Source organism: Eulemur rufifrons, chromosome 24, assembly GCF_041146395.1.
Source record: "Eulemur rufifrons isolate Redbay chromosome 24, OSU_ERuf_1, whole genome shotgun sequence".
Lineage (NCBI taxonomy): Eukaryota > Metazoa > Chordata > Mammalia > Primates > Lemuridae > Eulemur > Eulemur rufifrons.
Genome location: NC_091006.1, coordinates 23,396,720 through 23,416,474, shown reverse-complemented (window position 1 = coordinate 23,416,474; position 19,755 = coordinate 23,396,720). Strand labels below are relative to the sequence as shown.

The window sequence follows — 19,755 nt, the reverse complement described above, 5'->3', positions numbered from 1 at the left end:
CATGCACGGCACCCCCATGACGGAGTTGCAGTGACTGGGGCTCTCCCTCTGCATAGGTCTCACTGTGTCAGCTGTTCCAGTGCTACTCAGGTGGCAGCAGTGGCATTATCAAGATAGCAGTGACAGATGCTGAGGGCTGGTGGGCATCTGCTCGTCTTGAATCCCTGGGATGTAGCCAGTGGGGGGATTAGGGATGGTGCATGGTAACCAGTCTTAGTGCACATGATAGCACCTGCCCCCTCTAATCTCTCCCTGACCTGGCCTGAGTAATGGGGAAGTGGCTGAAGTGGAGCTGACCCTTCTGCAAACCAGGCATTCTGGGGCAGAGAGTGGAAAATGGCATCTGTTGCAATGACCTGGGACCAGAAGCTGACAGGACCCCACTGAGCTTACTCTGTGGTGCAATGCTTCTGCACAATCTCTAAGCAGCTCCCTGATCAGTTCAAAGGCCTGCTGTAGCAGGGAGGTTGGCCCTTTGCAGCTCTGGTTGCAGCATCTGCAGATCTGGAGATCTTTCTCTGACCCTTCCCCATGTGGGGATGTTTACCCAAGGTACCTTCCAGTCTTGCCAAGTGGGTCACCTTGCCTCTCTTTCCCTAGCTTTGTCTGTCTCCAGTAACTTCTCTGATGATTCACAATGCTCTCTCTGAAATGGTCTATCCATGGGTGACCTTTTTACCTGCAACCTATGATCCCTTCCTTTACAGTGGCAAGTGCAGGCTGCTTCTAGTCCACCATCTTGCCCCCCTCCCCGGAATTATTAGTTTTAAAAAGGTAATAATTAATAAAAGTGCATCCCGGAGGAAGCAGAAGGAATTAGATGTTCAAGAGGGAGATTGCTTCTTTACAAGAAATAAATGGACCCTCTCAAGTGGAGGCTTCTGATTCTTCAACAACTCTCAGTCTCAGATGAGGGGAGGTAAATTATCATCCTCTTGCCTGCTGCTTCCCAACTGCAGAAGAGGGTACTAGTGCTTCTAATCATTTACTTCCACCTCCCTTACAGAAAGAGGATTTTACATTTTCACCCCTTGCCATACAGTTTGCAGGGCCTCCTTCTAGGCAGAGCATACTTCCCCACCTTCCTCTCAGGCATGGGAATGTGACTTGCTATGGCCACTGAAATGTGAGCTCCAATCACAGCAAGCAAAGTGAAAGCAGGAATTCCATCAGTTTGCCCTCTTTCTGTTTTCTTTTATGCTCGAAGAACTGCATACCCTAACTAGAGACTGTTTTGTCAACCTGAGTTCTTCTTGAAGGAGAGGACACAATGGAGCTGCAAAAACATAACGCCTACAGCTGTCAACTTGTGACATGAGAGAAATATATGTTTCTTTTGTATTAGCCACAAAGGTTTTTGTTCTTGTTGCTACGACTCAAAGCCAACTAATACAGAAGCCATTAATCTTCAAATCACCTCCGAAAAAACAATTCGTGCTTAAATGGAATCTGTGCCATTTAGGAATTTACCCTTGATTGAGTTCCGGATCTGGTCCTCAGATGTTTCTGCCCTCCACCCTCAGGAGATCATAGTTATATACACGCTGTGAGGAAAACCTCTGGCCTTCACACTTAGCCTTTAATAGCCTTTCGTTATCTTTTTAACAAAGCAACAGTTGTTCCTAATAACAGCTTTCAGTTAAAATGAGACAGGTACTTTTCTTGTCTACCTCCATCCTTTAGTGTGGATTCTATTGGAGCAGTGATTTTCAAGAATACTTCATGAAACATCTGCATCAAAATTATCTATGGTGTCTACTAACAATGCAGTTTCCTGGGCTCTACCCTAAACCTAATAAATCAGAACCTCAGCCAGTGGAGCCCTGAATTTTTAGTTACCACCAACCTCCAGGTGGTTATTACACACATCAAGGCTTATAACAAACAGGACACAGTTTGAAGAGGCTCAGTGGGAGATTAATGACACAGGAACTGAAGCATCAAAACTTCTTTGCTGAGATTCTTCTAAGGCCCCCTTCAAAGCCTACAGCAACAAATTCAAAAGATCATATGTTCTTATAAAATTTAAAAAGGTAGGGTATTGGAACTACCATTGGTTAACACTGCTTCCTCTTACTATCCCACCTCACCTTGGACACACCTCCCATCACATCAGTGGACTTTGGATGGATCTGACCATTTTATATTCATAACTTCCACTATAAAGTGGCCTTGGAGTGGCTGCAGGCATTTTGTAATCATAAATTTATATTCCTTTTCTTAGAGTCAGCCCCCAAAATTATATAAGATTCTGGTCCCTCAGATTGGATCTGCTTGTCATGGGGACCACAGGGAGCTATTCAGTTTAACTTTATCATTTTACAAAGAAAGAAAATAAAGCTCCAAGGGCTTAATGAACATTTCCAAGCCCACACTATTTAAAGCTGACAAAGTCAATTTTGGAACCGAAGTCTTTTCATTTCCATTTCAGGGAACAATACATTGTTTTCCCCCAAATATGAAGCCGTTATTTAAAGCATTTATGCTAACCTTTAGGTTATGATATGTGTATCTTCTAGTATTTTTGAAGTCCATTTTTAAGTAAAAAAAAATCCTATGAGTAGATGATAAATAATTTTTTAGGAATAAACTTATTAAACACACCTGACATGATATTAGTACTAATTCTGCTCTTCTCTGAGGTTCTTTTTTCATTTAGAAAACTAAGATGTTAATATTTTCCCATATCTTAGAGTTATTTTTATATTAACTGAGAAAATTACTATAATAATTTATTAAATAATGATATATTTTATAAATAATTTATAAATAATAAATTGTTATAGTAATGGTTTAAAATTTTTTAAGTGTTGATGTAGTTAACATAGACACCTTGTACATAGAAGGTTATTTTTAAGAAAATGAAACTGTGACAAATGAAATATATCTTGGAAATTAAGATGAATCCAGGAATACTCCTCAAGAGAGATCTTTAATGAGGAACTGAATTTGTTGGGTTACAAGGTTGGGGTTATCAATCCAGCAACACTCTGATTAAAGGGCTATTGTGTATACTTGTTTACATGCACAGACTGGGGACATTCAGGTTATACTACCAAGACAACTTTCACTTTTGCTATAGAATGATACACTTCCTGTTTGAAAATAAATGGCAAATTTTCTCATGGCTCTCAGTGGAAAGGAGAGCTACTTTTCTTAAAAAATTACCATGATTATATTTTGTGGACATTGTGAATTTTTTTATCTGATTTCATTTTTCTTTTAACTTTGGTAACTTGGAAGTCCAGGGAACATTTGTAGCCAACTTCCAAAAAGTTTATAGACCTTTGTAGTGTGGGTCTCCTGCAGCATCCACGTTGTCCAAATCAGAGCTCTAGCTCTTTTTCAGTCTACAAACCTTATTATTAATTACATTTCATCATGGCATCATTGATTAATCCCACACAACAAATTTTCTATAGGAATTTTTAAAAACAATCTGTAAATTATAAAGTGTGAAAAACATTACTTTGTCATTAGCCCAGAAACAAAATGACCAATTTCTGAATAACATACAGGAAGCACACATGTTCCACAGATCCAAAGAAACAATTATTACTGCCATATTTTAGCAGAAATAAGTATAATGAAATTTGGCAGTAATTTTCAAATATGTGGCTGCATGACTGTTTAATTCTGCTAATCTAATCATATCAAGAAAATGGTTTGCATTTCTCACATAAATCTCTGCACTAACAATGATGTGATTCTACTGTCACCTTGAATTTCCTGTGACCAGAGATATTAGCTCCTTTCGGTATTATTCTAGTAAGTATTTAGTGAGGTTATTTTAAAGTCATGAGTTAATTAAAGATTAACTTGAGTGACTGTTTCCTTTTCTGAACAGACAGGTGCTTCCGTTTGTTTGTATTCCTCTACTCGCTTGTTAGTCACAACCCACTCAGAGATTGTCTTTCAGTTTGGCCAATGTTAATCTTAAGTCCTTCAGAGCCAATGATCCATTACAATGTAGATCACACTTTGATTTAAAACACCTGGCTGGTGAATATGTTGGCACCAAAACAAGAAAGAAGAGACATTCATCTTTTGAAACTCTATTGCAATTATTGGCAGAGAAGGAAGTGGAACTTTCTATTAATATGTTAACTTAGAAACTATTAGAAATAGAATCATCTTCACTGATGTCTGGACATGTAAATGGTTCAGCAATAGATTAAGGGCTAAGATTAGCAACCAGTAATAGAATTTAGTATACTTGATTATGTCATCAGAAATTTTTAAAGGTCTGTGAAATTCTAACGGCGGAAATGAAATTAAGTACTGTAATTTTAAAACTAAGATAAACTCTACAAGTGTGTCTTCTCTATTCCTATACCACCTACGACTTCCAAAAGATTTTTAAAACACTAAGCATTTAGATATGCTGTAACTTCAGCAATTTGCACTATGTGTTAACACCCAGCACATATTCAAAAATGTCAGATGAGCAAAAGAAATAAAGGAGGAAGAAAGAGAAGGCAGTTGGGAGGTAGAAACTAAACTCCATGACATAAATTATAAATATCCACATTTTTCAAATGAAAAAATTGAAGCATAATAAAGTTGACCCATACCATCCAGATAACAAGTGTTGGTGTTGGATTTGAAATAGAATGATGTGACCATAAATTCACTTGATTCATCTCCACAATGTACTGTAACATATTTGTTCTAAATTGATGGCATTTATATATTAATAGATTTGAGAGGCAGCAGAGAATACTGGTTAAGGACTCAGGCTTGAAATAGACAAACTTAGGGTCAAGTCCCACTCAGCTAATTAGTATCTATGTACAAAAAAGGGTGATAATAGAACTCATTTCATCCTGCCACATGGAATATGCTAAAAGGTTTAATAAACAATACCTATTATTATTATATCATAACTTATAAAACTAGAGATTATAGGATCATCTAGCATAGGAGAAATTCTCAAAAATAAAAGCTGTGACTTTCCAATAGGCATCCACTTCAAAGTAAAAGTATCTCTATGTAATTTTCCCATAATCAAGAATTTTGCACTTCTTCCTATTTTTGTTTAATTATGTCTCTCAAATTAATAATGGCAAGTTAATAATGTAGATGACGTTTTAAAACACAGCTGATCTCATTTAGTCCTTCATTGGCAAAAGAGAACTTCCTCAAAAATATTCATATACGGGTCTTTTAAATAATCCAAATACCTTTAGATAATCACAGACTCAAAGAAATAAAATATAGTTAAGATTTGAGAAACCACATGAACCTTCTGACTATTTGACCTCTCCCACCACCAGTTTTTCCTTCCTGCTATTTCCAGAATTTAGATCAAAATCTTAATCCAAGCAACATCTGTTTAAGAGTCAATTCTGTTTTTAATTCTCATGTTTGTTCCTAAATTCTCTCCACATCATATTAGAATTCAACTTTAAAATGTTTTATTTCCTATACAATGTAGTTTTTGATATAAAATAGAAAATATGGTGAGAGTAATACATAATAAAAAATGACCCATTAAAATTACTTGGAATAGAACAGCTTTTGCTTTTTTAAAAAAATAAAGAGGAAATGGTATACCACAGACCCCAGATTATATTTCATAGCATATTATGAGGTATGTGATTCCTTAAGAAATAATATTGAATGAGTCAAAGCTCCTCAGAAACAAAAAAAAAAATGCAGAAAAAGATTGCCAAATTGGCAATGACAGATTTCCTATCTTTGTTTGAAGTACACCAACCCAGAAGTTATTTTACCTCCAACTAGCCTTTATCTTACTGCCAATAGAAATCCATTGAAATATATATATATAAGAGATTTCTTGTCCTTTCTCACCTTTATTTGCCATCTTTCAACTGGCAAGAGTCATTGTGACCAGCAGATTAATCAGCCCTAAGAAGGATCCTCATACAAAGGTAGGTACTTAGAAATATGAACTGAAGAATTTTTACTTTGGATATTAAATTTTTCTCAGACTTTGAAGATCATATTTTCACGAACTTTTTACAGAACACTCATTTTTACCAAAAAGCAAATACCTTACATGAAATTATAAGACATTAATTGTATTAAATTTTGAAAACTTCTACATGTTAGAATAAAGTATTCATGTTAGGCATTTGGGACAATCAGTCCATCAAAGTACACAATTAACTTTCCCCCTGATGTACCCTAAAGTTCTTTAAACTTCATAATGAGAGAATACTCTCAGATGTACTCTAAAAGAGGGAATAATCTTATATTTTTATTATTAGTTTTTCTTTTGTTATTCAAACTTCTTATAAGAATAGATTATAGGAAAAGTAAAGTTTAAAGGAATGGCCATATCCACATATAGTTGAATATCCAGTGAAATCTTGTCCCTAGGATTCTTTCAAGACTTGCATTGTTCAGCCAACACATTCAACCTATGGGCAAAGTTGACTGTCAGGAAACCAATCTACACAATGGTGCATGGAGTTGCTGTCCCAGAACTCAGACTATCATGTATTTGAAATACATTGTACATTTTGAGCCAATTTAGAGTAAAATACCCGGACACTTCTGTTTTCTTTGCCCTGCTCTTTGATCTCCCATATTTGGATTTTTGGAAGCACTGGAGACCACTCATTATGGACTAAGATAACTTAGTAAAATGTTGTTAAAACCAGGATATATATTATGTGACTCTTTTCCCTTAGATTATATCCAACAGTGATTCCTATCCCTTCCTTAGTTTTTGAGGTGTTCCAAGAATTTAAATGTATAACATATGATCTAGTTAAAAACAGTAATACCTCAACACAAGTTTACAGAAATCAGTAATGTAACTGCTATAAAAGATATCAAATGCTTAAATGTAAGTAAGTGTTCATTTCAAAGTAGTTACTTATAAAGGGAAAAACCTTGCTTATAAAAGTTTTTATTGCTCAGAACATTTTATGAACAACTCTTTGGTAGTATCTCCAGTGTCAGTTTATAAGTCAAAAATAAAAAATAGTTCCATTATTTTATAGTCAAATTTTATATCCCTACCAATATTGTCCCACATTAATACTGAGTCCAAAAGCATATTAGGCAAATCCCTTAAAAATGATACAATAGTATACCTGCATTACATAATATCACATTATATCCCATTGTTGTAACATGTCCCAAATAATACCTTTTAGTCAAAAAAAAAAAAAAAAGCAATGCTGATCAGCCATTGTGCTTACTTTCAGGGGCAACCATAGGATGAAACCACTGTCTTTGATCTTGGGCCTTTGCACTTTTGTACCATGTTTCTCAGTAAGTATCATTAATTATTATCACACATCGTCATATTTTTCTCATTAACTATTACTTCAGATTTCTTCTTACATTAATGATATTACTTTTTCTTATATGTTAGTATCTATGAATCACTGATGAAACAGCAATGAAGGCAAAGTCGTCTTCCTGAATCTCAAGACCTATGGAACAGAGTATGGAGAAAATACAACCACCTCTGCTGAGTACTATAGTAGAAGCCATGCTCTGGGGATACAGTCAAGTTTTGAGTTTTGCAATATATTACCACAAACACTCAGAAGAAACTGAGATATACAGAGTCATGCTGATGTATCTTCATGAGTTTAAGAGAGCACAGTTGATGTTTGTGAAATAGGGGAAGAAGAAGGGATTGGGGCCAACTAGATGATGACACAACCATCTGGGGATGAGAGTCTGGGTAAAGGTGGATGATCTGAGAGACGGGGAATTTTGGAAGAGTAAGATAAACAAATATAAGACATGCCAAGGTTAATATTGAAGGTCTCTCAGGGAAAAGTGGATAATCTGTTCTAGTTATATCTTTTTGCTCAGGATTGTTCTCTCCGGATGAAAGAGTCTTAACAAAAGTACCCAGAGCTAAGAAGCCTCCACTTCAGTGTTTTCTTAAATTTGTTCATATTACTTACTAACCGTCCTGTGCCAAGAACTAGGATAATTACCTGGATAAATAAGCTCTTTGCCCTCCGGGGGTTAGAGAATGTCAAAAAGAAGAGTTTCTTTTTTTTTTTTTTTGTCAACACTATGAACACCACTTATCCACTCAATTTCACTTTCATATTACTTGTTTGGTAAATGCTTAAATTATCTGCATACTTGCTTTAACAGTTTTAACGATTACAGAGAAGGAAATATGTGCTTACAATTACAACATCTTTAAACAAACCCACTTCTCAAAGGTGTCTTGAAATTCATGAAAAATGCATTTAATTCAAAATATAATATCACCAGAGAAGGAAAATGCAAGGAATACCAATCTGTATCTAGCCAAGGCAGGCAGATCGTTTGAGCTCAGGAGTTCGAGACCAGCCTGAGCAAGAGCGAGACCCCGTCTCTACTAAAAATAGAAAGAAATTAGCTGAAAAACTAAAGTATATAGAAAAAATTAGCTGGGCATGGTGGTGCATGCCTGTAGTCCCAGCTACTTGGGAGGCTGAGGCAGGAGGATTGCTTGAGCCTAGGAGTTTGAGGTTGCTGTGAGCTAGGCTGATGCCATGGCACTCTAGCCTGGGCAACAGAGTGAGACTCTGTCTCAAAAAAAAAAAAAGAAAGAAAGAAAATAAGAAAAAAGGTAATGTAACACATGGGACACACAGAAAACAAATAGATGATAAATCTAAACACAAAGACCTCAGTACTTTATATTTAATGTAAGCAGATTAGATTCTCTAATATAAGACAAAGATTGGCAGACACTTTTTAAATTATATATTGTCTGTAAGAGAGTCTCCTTAAACATAAAGACATAGAATGATTGAAAGAAGAGAATGGAAAGAAGCATACCATGCAAGCACTATCCAAAAGGAAGCAAATGTAGCTATACTATTAAGTAGACAAAACAGATTTAAAGACAAGTATTACTAGAGATAAGGCACATTTCATAATTCAAAAGGATCAATTCAATAATAAGCTAACAATTTTCAGATGAAAGGGAGAAAAGGGCACTAAAGCAGAGAGAAAACATAAATCACAGCCTTTAATACTGCTAGATACATATTTACTAGAAAAAAAATGTATCTGCTAAGTAATTTTATTCACTACCAATGGTGAGACTATACCAGCACTTCAATCTCCTGTAACAAAAGGCTATTGTTGCTTTAAGTATTGCTCTAGGAAGTATTGCATCAATGTCTTTTAATATCAGGTTTTATTTTTTTTTTTATTTTTTTTTTTTGAGACAGAGTCTCACTTTGTTGCCCAGGCTAGAGTGAGTGCCGTGGCGTCAGCCTAGCTCACAGCAACCTCAAACTCCTGGGCTCAAGCGATCCTCCTGCCTCAGCCTCCCGAGTAGCTGGGACTACAGGCATGCGCCACTATGCCCGGCTAATTTTTCTATATATATATATTTTTAGTTGTCCATATAATTTTTTTCTATTTTTAGTAGAGACGGGGTCTCACTCTTGCTCAGGCTGGTCTCGAACTCCTGACCTTTAGCGATCCACCCGCCTCGGCCTCCCAGAGTGCTAGGATTACAGGCGTGAGCCACCGCGCCCGGCCAATATCAGGTTTTAATTAAAATTTCTCTTGAGTAGCAGTTTTTGTTTTTCAAAGAAGTATGCTTCTACCTGCTTTAGACACTCATCCTTTGTTGGCTGTACCCCATGCAGAAATTATTTCACTTTTGACAATGTTCCTCCCTAAGTCCTCCACAGCCAATGATTCATTACAACTATAAATCACACTTTGTGTTTACAACACTTGACTGAAAATATACTGGGCATCAGAACAATTCATAGCACCAAATAGGAAAGTTGTTTGTATGTCCACAAAATGAGCATGTTACTAGAGAAGGTAACAATTCAGGAAATATCCAGTATTAACTTAAAGATTTCCTGAGTCATATAAGGTATAGCAACAGAATTGTGTAAAACAGAATCAGCAAACTAACAAATTGTACATAAGTTCTAATTGGAAACTTGTCATTAGCAAAGATCCAACAAGGCAAAGAAAACTTGGTAGTTTAAGATCAATTTTAACTTAATTCCCCCATCACCACCAAAAGATTTTAAATCACCTTTTAAATTTAAATATGTTTTACCCCTTTACCAGAGATTCATCATACCAGAATATTTTAAAAATTGAGTTAAGGAAGAAAGGAATTTCCATTGAAAGACTAACATTTAGTAATAATGTGGGTCAGACTTTCTACGTCCTATTTTATTTAATCCTCAGAACAATTTTATGAAGTAGAATTACTGTTAATACTGTATTATTTTGTGAATGACAATGTTGAGGCATAATTCGATTAAGTAGGTGACCACACAAAACACAGCCTGTATGGAAGGGAGGTGAGATGTAACTCAGGCTACCAGACTTACATCCTACACACCATCACTAAACTACCCTATAACAGAAGACTCTTACACTTTATTGACAGAAACTCACAGAAAACATATATTTTATATAATAACCCAGTGCACCCAACATGTACAACCATAAAAAATACGTGTAATACAATCTGATATTTTCTATTCTGTTCTATCCATCCTTTTAATTGTTTGCTACTCCCTAAATTGATATCACATATTACTAAAGGGCTACATCCACGTTTCTGTAAGTGATATTAATATTTTTAAAAGTATATTAATCAGTTAAGTGGTTGGAAATCAATTGGATTTGGGAGACAAAATAGCATAATGGGAAAAGAATTCAAGCTCTTAAATAGGACAACTTTAGGGTCAATTTCTGTCTTAGCTATTTGTGTTAACTTCAGCAAGTTACTTGACTCCTCTATGATTTATTGTTTAGTCAGTAATCTGGCAATAATATAAATTACAAAGAGTTATTATAAGGATTAGGTGAGCTAATCTACATGCAGTGATTAGCACATAATCTAGGACATAGTAAGGACTCAACAAATTATAGCTATTAGGAAATAAAGTATAACATCTTCTAGTATAAGGTAATTTTCTCTCAACTGAATAGATTTTTAACTCATATAGGCAAATCTCTCAGTACCTGAATTTATCTTAAACATAAAATTGTCTCATTTACTATATCCTTTTGTGTAAATTAGAAATAGATTCTATAATTTGTCCATACCTCCCATCTTTGCTAGGCTAGTGTACATTGTATCCATTCATCTTGCTCAGTAACGGTGATAATACCACATACTTACAGAACCCAATATATTTTGGAGTATTGAATTATCCTTTATGTAGTTCAGATATTCATTAGCTTGATGAAAATTTATTAAGTAATTTCCACACATTTAATATTTTAAGTAGCTCAAATGCATGTGTACAGATAGTAACTTAAATAAAATTACATATCTAGGAACAAAATATCAAATTAAGATTAAGAAATCATAGGTTTAATGCAATTTTGGTATATTATTCAAATGTGGACATAATCTAAATTTATACATGGGTTTCTTTTTCATTCAATTGATACAGCCCATCATAAGATACTAAAGATATAGAAGAATAAGAGAGGAATCACATAAAGAAGGAGAGGCCCAGAGATCATCAAAGGAAGAACACATATGACAGAAGTAGGACTAGAACCCAAGATTCCTATTTGAGAGTCAAGATGCTAATTGTATCAAACTTCATATTAACACTTTCACAATTAATGAAAATACCTCTTTTAGGAAAAGGCATTTTTCTTTTACAGAATTAAAGTGTGGCCCACTCTTTATAACAGAAGCGCATGATTTATATTTTTGTGTCATAATTCTGACATGTACTTTAAAAAAAAAAGAGAAATTATAGGAACTCTATTTCCTAATTCTTTGTCTCTCACCACTAGATCTTTTCCTGTAATTTCCAAAATTGAGACAAAGCATTTATTTCAACTACTTCCTTTTTCCATTCTTCAAATTCCTTCTTCCCAAATAAACCAATTCTTACTGTACACATGTCAGTTCTTGTAATTTTATATAGAAACACGGAAACCCCAGAATCCACACCATTTTACAACAGTGGTTCTCAAACAGGTTTTCCCATTGTAATAACTTGGGAAGTCTTTAAATTCTAGCAGTGGTTCTCAAACAAGTTTTCCCACTGTAATAACTTGAGGAGTCTTTAAATTCTTTTGCCTTTTCGTTCCCCATAACTTCTGATGAATTGGTCTTCAGTAAGGACTAAGAATTGGGAATTTTTTAAGCTTCCCAGGTGATTGTAATGTGCAGCCAAGTTTGAAAGCCACTGAACTCCAGCCTCCCGTGTGCTTCCCCAATGCCTGCTAGACAGTGATTGGATCACAGTTCTATACAGGAAGCTGCCAAACTGGCAACCACAACTATTACTTCTTTGTTTCAATAAATAATATCAATACAGATGTTTACCTTCTCTTAACCTTTCTCTTACCTCCAGTGGAAATCCAGAGAGAGGTATTTAAGAAGGGAGATTTTTCTGTGTAAGTTATTTTTCTTCATGAATGTTTAAATTGTGGCCACCTAAACTTTGTATTTGGCAAGAGTAAGATTAAGCAACAGTTTGATTGTTCCAAAGAAGAATCTTCTACCAAGGTAGGTATTTAGAAATACAAATGTAAGGATTTTTTACTTTGGAATTCTAACTTTTGCTCATAGTCTCAAAAAATATCATTCTTACAATTTTTAATAGAAATAGTCATGCTACCTAAAACTTTCAGATATATTTTAAGAAAGAAAAAATTGTCAGTAGTAAACCTTGCCAAATCTTTAAAATTTCTGAAAAAGTGTGTCAGAAAGATCATTCATGTTAATTAGTTGCACAATTTACATCCAATTTCACAATCTATTGATTTTTCTACTGTTATATTTTAATAATCTCTAAAGTCAATCATGAGTAGAAGAGTCTTAAAAATGTATGTAAAGATAGATTTGCATTTCTGTTGTTCGTGTTTGAGTCAGGTATTTAACGTATTGTTAAGCTGCTTTTAAGAGAGCATGTTAGGAAAAGCGAGTTTAAGGGGGTAGCTGCAAGCACACACCATTGTGGAATTTGTGGACCTTTCTTCCTACACCATCTTCAAGGCTAGTGCAGATGACAGACAGCACACCGACCCCAGACAACACACCGACCCCAGACAACCTGGCAGCCTGACAGTGCTTGAACTTTGCCTTCTCAAAACACAGGATGCCATGTACTTACAATACACAGTTTAAAATTATAAACAAATTAAGGGTAAAACCTCTTTTTCCTAATCACACAGATAGACAATAATTGGCTTTAGGGAATCACTTGGAAAAAAACATATCAAGGCAATAATATTTCAGTAGGATGATGTTAAAGGAAAAACACACATTACACAATTCCTTTCCTTTCAGATAAATCTAATAACAATATAATCATCATATTAAGAAGTTATTTTTTTATATTAGCCCTATCACATTTACCATATCCAAGTCACAAATCTATAGAAATCTGTAAGTTTTGACTAATTTTAAGCAAACATACCAAAAGTATACCCAAAAAAGTTATCGTCTTCCAAAGTGGTCACCACTAAAGGCAATGAGGAGTTTCTAAAAATGCTTTTACTTTTAAAATGGACCTTCAAAAATTATCTAGACTTATCTCTTATAAAGTATGTACCATTATTCTGGTATCAAAGAACACAAACATGACAAAATTGCTGTGCATATATGCTATTTTTCCCCCAAAGTGTCCAGTACGTCTTTAAAAGGATTTGGTTCTTTTTCTTCATCATATTACGTAACAAGTATTAGAATTCTTTCAAAATTTTGATTTTTAAATTCAGAAAATACTGTTGACTAACCATGGACAATCAATGGCTTGCTTTCAGGAGCAACATTAAAGAATGAAAAAATTAACTTTCATGTTGGGCCTGTTGGCTCTTATTTCACATTTCATGGTAAGTTCCCTCCATCCTAAATGTTCTTATTATATTTCTTGTTAATCATAATTTCAAAGAAAGTTTTGACACCAATGATGATGTCGTTTTTTATATAAAATCACAGTGCCAACCTGTTGATCCTTACGGACTTACTATTTTCCTTTTTCTTTCTCATTTATATATGACTAACCATCTGGTCCATGGTCAGTGGGGAGGAAGGGATAGTGATCTGGCATGAAGAGGACACAGGGCAGGTAAAATCTGGGAAAGCTAGGTCTAATCTAGAAACATCTCTTCCTTCCTATTTTTTTTTTTTATTCACAAAGATGCCAGCACTGACAAAGATCCTGGAGATACAAAGCTGAGGAAGATACGATTTATTCCTCCAGCAGCAATAAAACAGCACATGGTCTAAAAGAGGAGAAAAATACCAAAAAAAAAAAAAGAAAGAAAAGAAAGAAATTACTATCACAGTGAGGAGAAAGTGATAACGTTTGTTTTTGGCTAGAGTGAAAGTTTCACAAAAGTAAAATTTTAGTTGATTGTATATTGTAGGAAGATATTTGCCATACAATTAATTTAATTTTCAAATTAAATTGTTGGGGGGAAAATGAAGTTACTCAAACATTTTTAAGGAAGACCGTGAGCTTACCAGGTGAATGGAAATTAGGGAGGGAGTGAAGAATTCTTGCTACAGGAAATGTTTGTACAAAGGAAGGGGGTGGGAAAGAGCTCCTTATGTTGAAAAAACTGGTAATAGTTTGACATGGCCAAAGTGAGACAGTACAGGGAGTGGAAAAAGATGAGGTTGAATCACCGGTGTTAATAGGTTTTTTTGTTTGGTTGCAGAGAAAAGGTTCCATTCGCAATATTTCAAGAAAAAGGAAGTTAGTACAAGAATAAATGTAAATTAGAACTAGCACAGCAAACCCAGGCAGTCCTAAAAATCAGTCTCTATTTCTCATGGCATCCCTTCTGCTCCCTGCACTGTTCTCGCTCTGAGATGCTCTCTTTGCTCATGGTCTCATCACTTAGTTTGCATGTGGCCTTTTTAATGTCCCCGCCTCTGTCTGGCTCTTTTCATCTTCACAATATTCACATTTTATTTCCCACTTCTCACTGGGAGGTCTCCATATTTCCTATTTCAGGTTACAAAGGGGAAGAATTTTATAAACCTGGCTTATTTTTCTTCATCTAGCCACATAGCCCACGATCCTGGATAGCAAGTAGTTTGTAAGTCTTTGGGTCAACTGTCCAGAAATAACCCAAATAAATATAGCCAGAGAGAAATAGGTCATGTGACAAAAACATGGCTATAGCCTCCTCTGAAATGACTGAAATTCTAATTTTTGAGTCAATACTGATCTTTGTAAAAGTGATTCAGTTGTGTGTTGGGAACAGAAATCAGGATAAATAGGAAAATAGGAAGTGGAAACAGAAAATCTAGTCTAGACTTCCACAATATTTGGCTAGGAATGGAAAAAGATAAGCAAGTGATGGTATCTACAGTGGTACCCTAGGTCGAGAATGGGATTCTTTAATGTATGAGATGTAAATCAATATTATAGACTGAATGAATAGAACCAGGGATTAGAAAGAGGTTTAAGTTACAAGAGGGAAAAATGACAATTAAGATAGGAAAGACCCCAAGGAGGGAGAAGATATAGATACAGAATACAGGTGAAGAGGTTGGTCTTAAGCTTGAAGAGAGAATAGCTAGATATCAGTGCATTTTATGGGTGTGCAGTAAAAAAAAAGTGAAGAAGTTCTCATGTGCGATGGCCTCAATTATGTGAAACAGAAGGCAAAGTCATCTTCTGTTGCATGCATGGTGGGAGTAGGAAGGGTGGAAGTGAGATGATGTTGAGAAGATGGTTTAGCAGTGTTCAGGCACCAGATGAAGACAAATACTATGAATCTCTAGTGTTGCTAACACTTAGGGCCTGTGACATTCTCCAGCAATGTTTATCACCCTGGAAGAAGATACAGGGAAGGTGGTTTGTACAGAATTGATCCAAAGTTTGATATTTCCAAGGGAATATGGCACAGACACAAAAGCAAGGATTAAATGTTGCAAGAGACTGACCAGAGTCTCACCCCTTCCCAAAACTTCCATTTTCAGGTAAACTGATCTTCTGACTGTCCCGAAAATAAGACTTTACTTTTCTGACTCTGTTCATTTGCTTATGATATTATTTTAATTTGGCTTCTTTCTGCTCATTTCAACTCTATTATTTTAATCTCATTTCAAATGCTATCTTCTCTATAAGGTAATTATTAACCCTCTTTTATCAAAACCAAAATTTCCTTTTCAATTTCTAGAATTTTTGTATGCATCAATTATATCTTGAACTTTTGCCATTTACAGACCACCATTCTTATTAATCATAGAATACAAAATAGCTCAAATTTATATTGAACCCTTACTATACCTTATCATGTCTAAGGTAAGGTATATGTACTTACATAAATAAAATACTTTACATAGATTACATATAATCCTACCTACCACTATATAAGGTGAGAACTATTGCTAGAACCATTTGGGAAATGAGGAAACAGAGCAGAGATGACTGTATACAACTCACCCAGGTAGCATACCACAGGGCAAGGACTGACCCTAGTAATCGGACTTCAGTATCTTCAATCTTAACTAACATACTATGCTACCTCCCATGGGCTTTTTATTGTAATACCTTGTTTTGTAGTTTGGTGTGGGGGGGGGTGAGTTTTATCTTCTACTAGATTTCAGACTCATGTAAGGAAGGGTCTTAAATGTGTTCCCCTTAGTCTCTAGAAAGAGGTGTTAAATCTAATAGTTTAATAGTTACACAATTCATTAATTGTTCTGACCCTGAAATTTCACTGAGTTCTTGGAATGGACTAAGAGAATTTTCCCAGATAGTCCCACTGGGGCATTTACCTCCACCATTTGACACTATTTCCAAAGATGGTCTATTTTATAGGCAAGGTGATTTGGCCCCCTCTAAAACCTGCAGGTCAGATAGCAAAATTGTCATTTTTTTCCTTATTTAATACTATCCTAATTTTTGAGTGTCCAGGCTTCCAGAAGGGAAGGGAAATTTTCTAGTACTTCTTTTTTCTCACTTATTTTCTCAGTGAAATATATGACTTTTAAAAGTATACAGTATATCTTAATGTTTAAACTTGAAATCATCACATTTAGAAACCACGGTGTTTGTTTTTTTTTTTTTTTTTATCTCCACAGCCCAGTGAGAGTCAAAGAGACCCCAGACAACTATATCCACCTGATCAGTTGCCACCTCCTCAACCCTACAGGCCAAAAAGGGGTCCGCCATGTTTCCCTCCTCTCTATGGCTTGATACTTAATCCACATCCTCCTCTTCGCTTTGGCCCACGTCGAGTTCCACCTCAGCCCTTTCCACTGGGACCTCCACCCTTTCCAAATTATCCAAATCCACCTTTCCAATCAGGACCTTACCGTCCAAGACCTATTAGGGGGCCAATACTCCCATGTCCCCGATTTCCTACATATCCTATTATTTACCTTACTTCCTCTAACCCTGAACCCCAAATAAAAGCAACCACCACCGCTACAACAATAATCACCTCTAAATCCACCACCACTGCCGCAGCACACACTGACACTTCCACGGAGCCCACCACGACTGCTGCCTCCTCAACAAAGCCCACCACCCCCACATCAGCAGCAACGACCCCCACAGCACCTACTGAAGATGCTACTCAAATTATTACCCACCCTCCCGGCACCCTGTTGCTGAGTGCCACTCTCCCAGTGACAACCCCCTATCCAACTACAGCAAGCAGCACGACCTCTCAGAGTCTTTGGCAAAAATTCCTTTCCATTTTTGGTTGAAGATGCAAGAAATGGTATTTCCAAACTACTCTGAGCTCTTACAAGGAATAAACTTCAGTGATTTTTATGAAACCATCCCTGAATCTAACCAGTGCACCTAACGAATAAAATGTTTGATCAACAAAATGCACCTATTGCTGTCATAAAGACTATATCACTCTAGCCTGTGTTTTATCATCTACCAACAACTGATAAGTCAGGTTCCCAGAAGGAAACAGAGACTCTTTATGAAAAAGAAAAAAATGAATAAAGGATCTACTTAAAGAGAGTGGCCAGGATTTAAAAAGACCAACAAGGGGTACTGAGGCATTCAGGGTCTCCCAGTGGAGCTAGTAGTGGGCCTAATTTTATGGAGGAAAAGGGAGAAAATAATGATCCCAGAGCCTGAATAAGAGCTGGGACATGGAGGAAAGGACACCCAATAGGACCTGCTGTTGTTCAGAAATGTTACTACTGCCAGTTAATGCGGCATGCAATGGGGAGAGAGCAGGGTAGGACCCCTACCTCCCTCCTCCATGTACTGAATCAGCAGAACCCAACCAAAATCTCCCAGGTGAGGGAAGTTAAAGATTATACTTATATCAGCAAAAATACAAATTTATAACCATTTTCTAACCATAGAGGTTAGCATAAAGACTTAAAGACTTCAAAGATTCAAAATGCAATAATTTTTAAGGTCAAGCTGCTATGTCCAGAGCTCTGGAAACTATGGAGCCTTCTAAAAAAGCACATAAAGCAGCATACATAAATTCTGTTCTATTATAATTTAATACAAGTGATAGAATATGCACATTGTGTGTGATATAAATATATATAATGCATATAACTTAGTTCTACATAATATATACTATGTAGTATGTAATAATCATATAGTATCATTATAACTATAATATATAACTATATATAATTATAACTAAATATTACATATAATATCACCTATAATTATATAATGATATATATGTAATAATTATATATAAGGTATGTTATATATTTATATAATTATATATTATTATACATAAAATACATAGGACTAAATTGTTAGTACTCTCTAATCAATGCAAGGATTCAGAGGGAAAAAGAGAGATACCAACCAAAAATGTTTGCAGTGTCCGGGCACACTTAATAACAGAGCAGGATTTGAGAACACTGGTATTGAAGGATGGACAGCCCAATGTTACCAGGGATAACACATGAGGAAGAGGGGAGATTTACACTGAAGAAGAAAATTGTTGTATAACCATAAATATTATTCAATTAGTAAGTTATAAAACTATGTATTTCAAGGATTTCTCTACATTTTTATTTCAATATAGGTAAAATTTGTTTTAACCAAAATGCAAAGAAGTTATATTTTATCATTTGGCAAGATTTACAAAGTCTTCTGTAAAATAAAATATAAAAGAAATCTATTCAGCAAGTTTATACTGAGGATAATTTAAAGGTTCATAAAGATAGCAATACTACCTCAACGCAGTAGGAGACAAGTACATGCTGTAATTATTAGAAGTAAATGGTTAAGATTGCAACAGTAAGGATAAAAACAGAGTGCTATGGGTGTATATGAGATGGAGAGACTAGTTGTGACTAGGAACCTTGGAAGACTCTTTTTAAAAGCATCACGTGTAATGCAGTCGTTGAGACAGACTGCCTGGGTTCAAATCCCAAACCCGCCATTTATTAAATATAGAACATCAGGAAGTTTGTTTCAGCTCTCTGTGCCTCAGTTTTCTCAATTTTAAAGTAGGGATATCACAGTCCTATTTCAGAGGACTGCTACGAATTGAACAAGGCAGTATCATTAAACAGTGCCTGGCACATTTATACCCTTCAGATTATTCTTCAAACTAGCTGAACCCATGAAAACTCCCATCAGAGTACACAAATTTTCCTATTTCCCACATCACTACAAACATCCAATTTTGTAAAGTTTATCATGCTGATGAATGTAAGGTAGCATATCATTTGGATTTATTAATAATTAGCTTTTCTCTGATTATGAAGAAGTTCATTATTTGGCTTTCTCCTCTGAGCTGCCTTTGATTCCCTTTGTCCATTTCTCCATTGGGGTCCTACTCTTTTTCCTGTTGTACGCAGGAATTACACCTTAGTCCCTGGCTGATTTTAAA

At 35.6% G+C, this 19,755-nt stretch overlaps 1 protein-coding gene across 1 annotated transcript in view; it reads right to left on the bottom strand.

The window, feature by feature from the left end:
• LOC138374272 (protein GVQW1-like) overlaps nt 1-8,574 on the bottom strand; it is a 32,718-nt gene extending 24,144 nt beyond the window's left edge. Inside the window, exon 1 of the mRNA XM_069456980.1 lies at nt 8,404-8,574. Within this exon, the coding sequence (XP_069313081.1) occupies nt 8,404-8,574 (171 nt within the window). The remainder of the gene's footprint in view (nt 1-8,403) is intronic.
• Between the last annotated feature and the right edge of the window lie 11,181 nt (nt 8,575-19,755).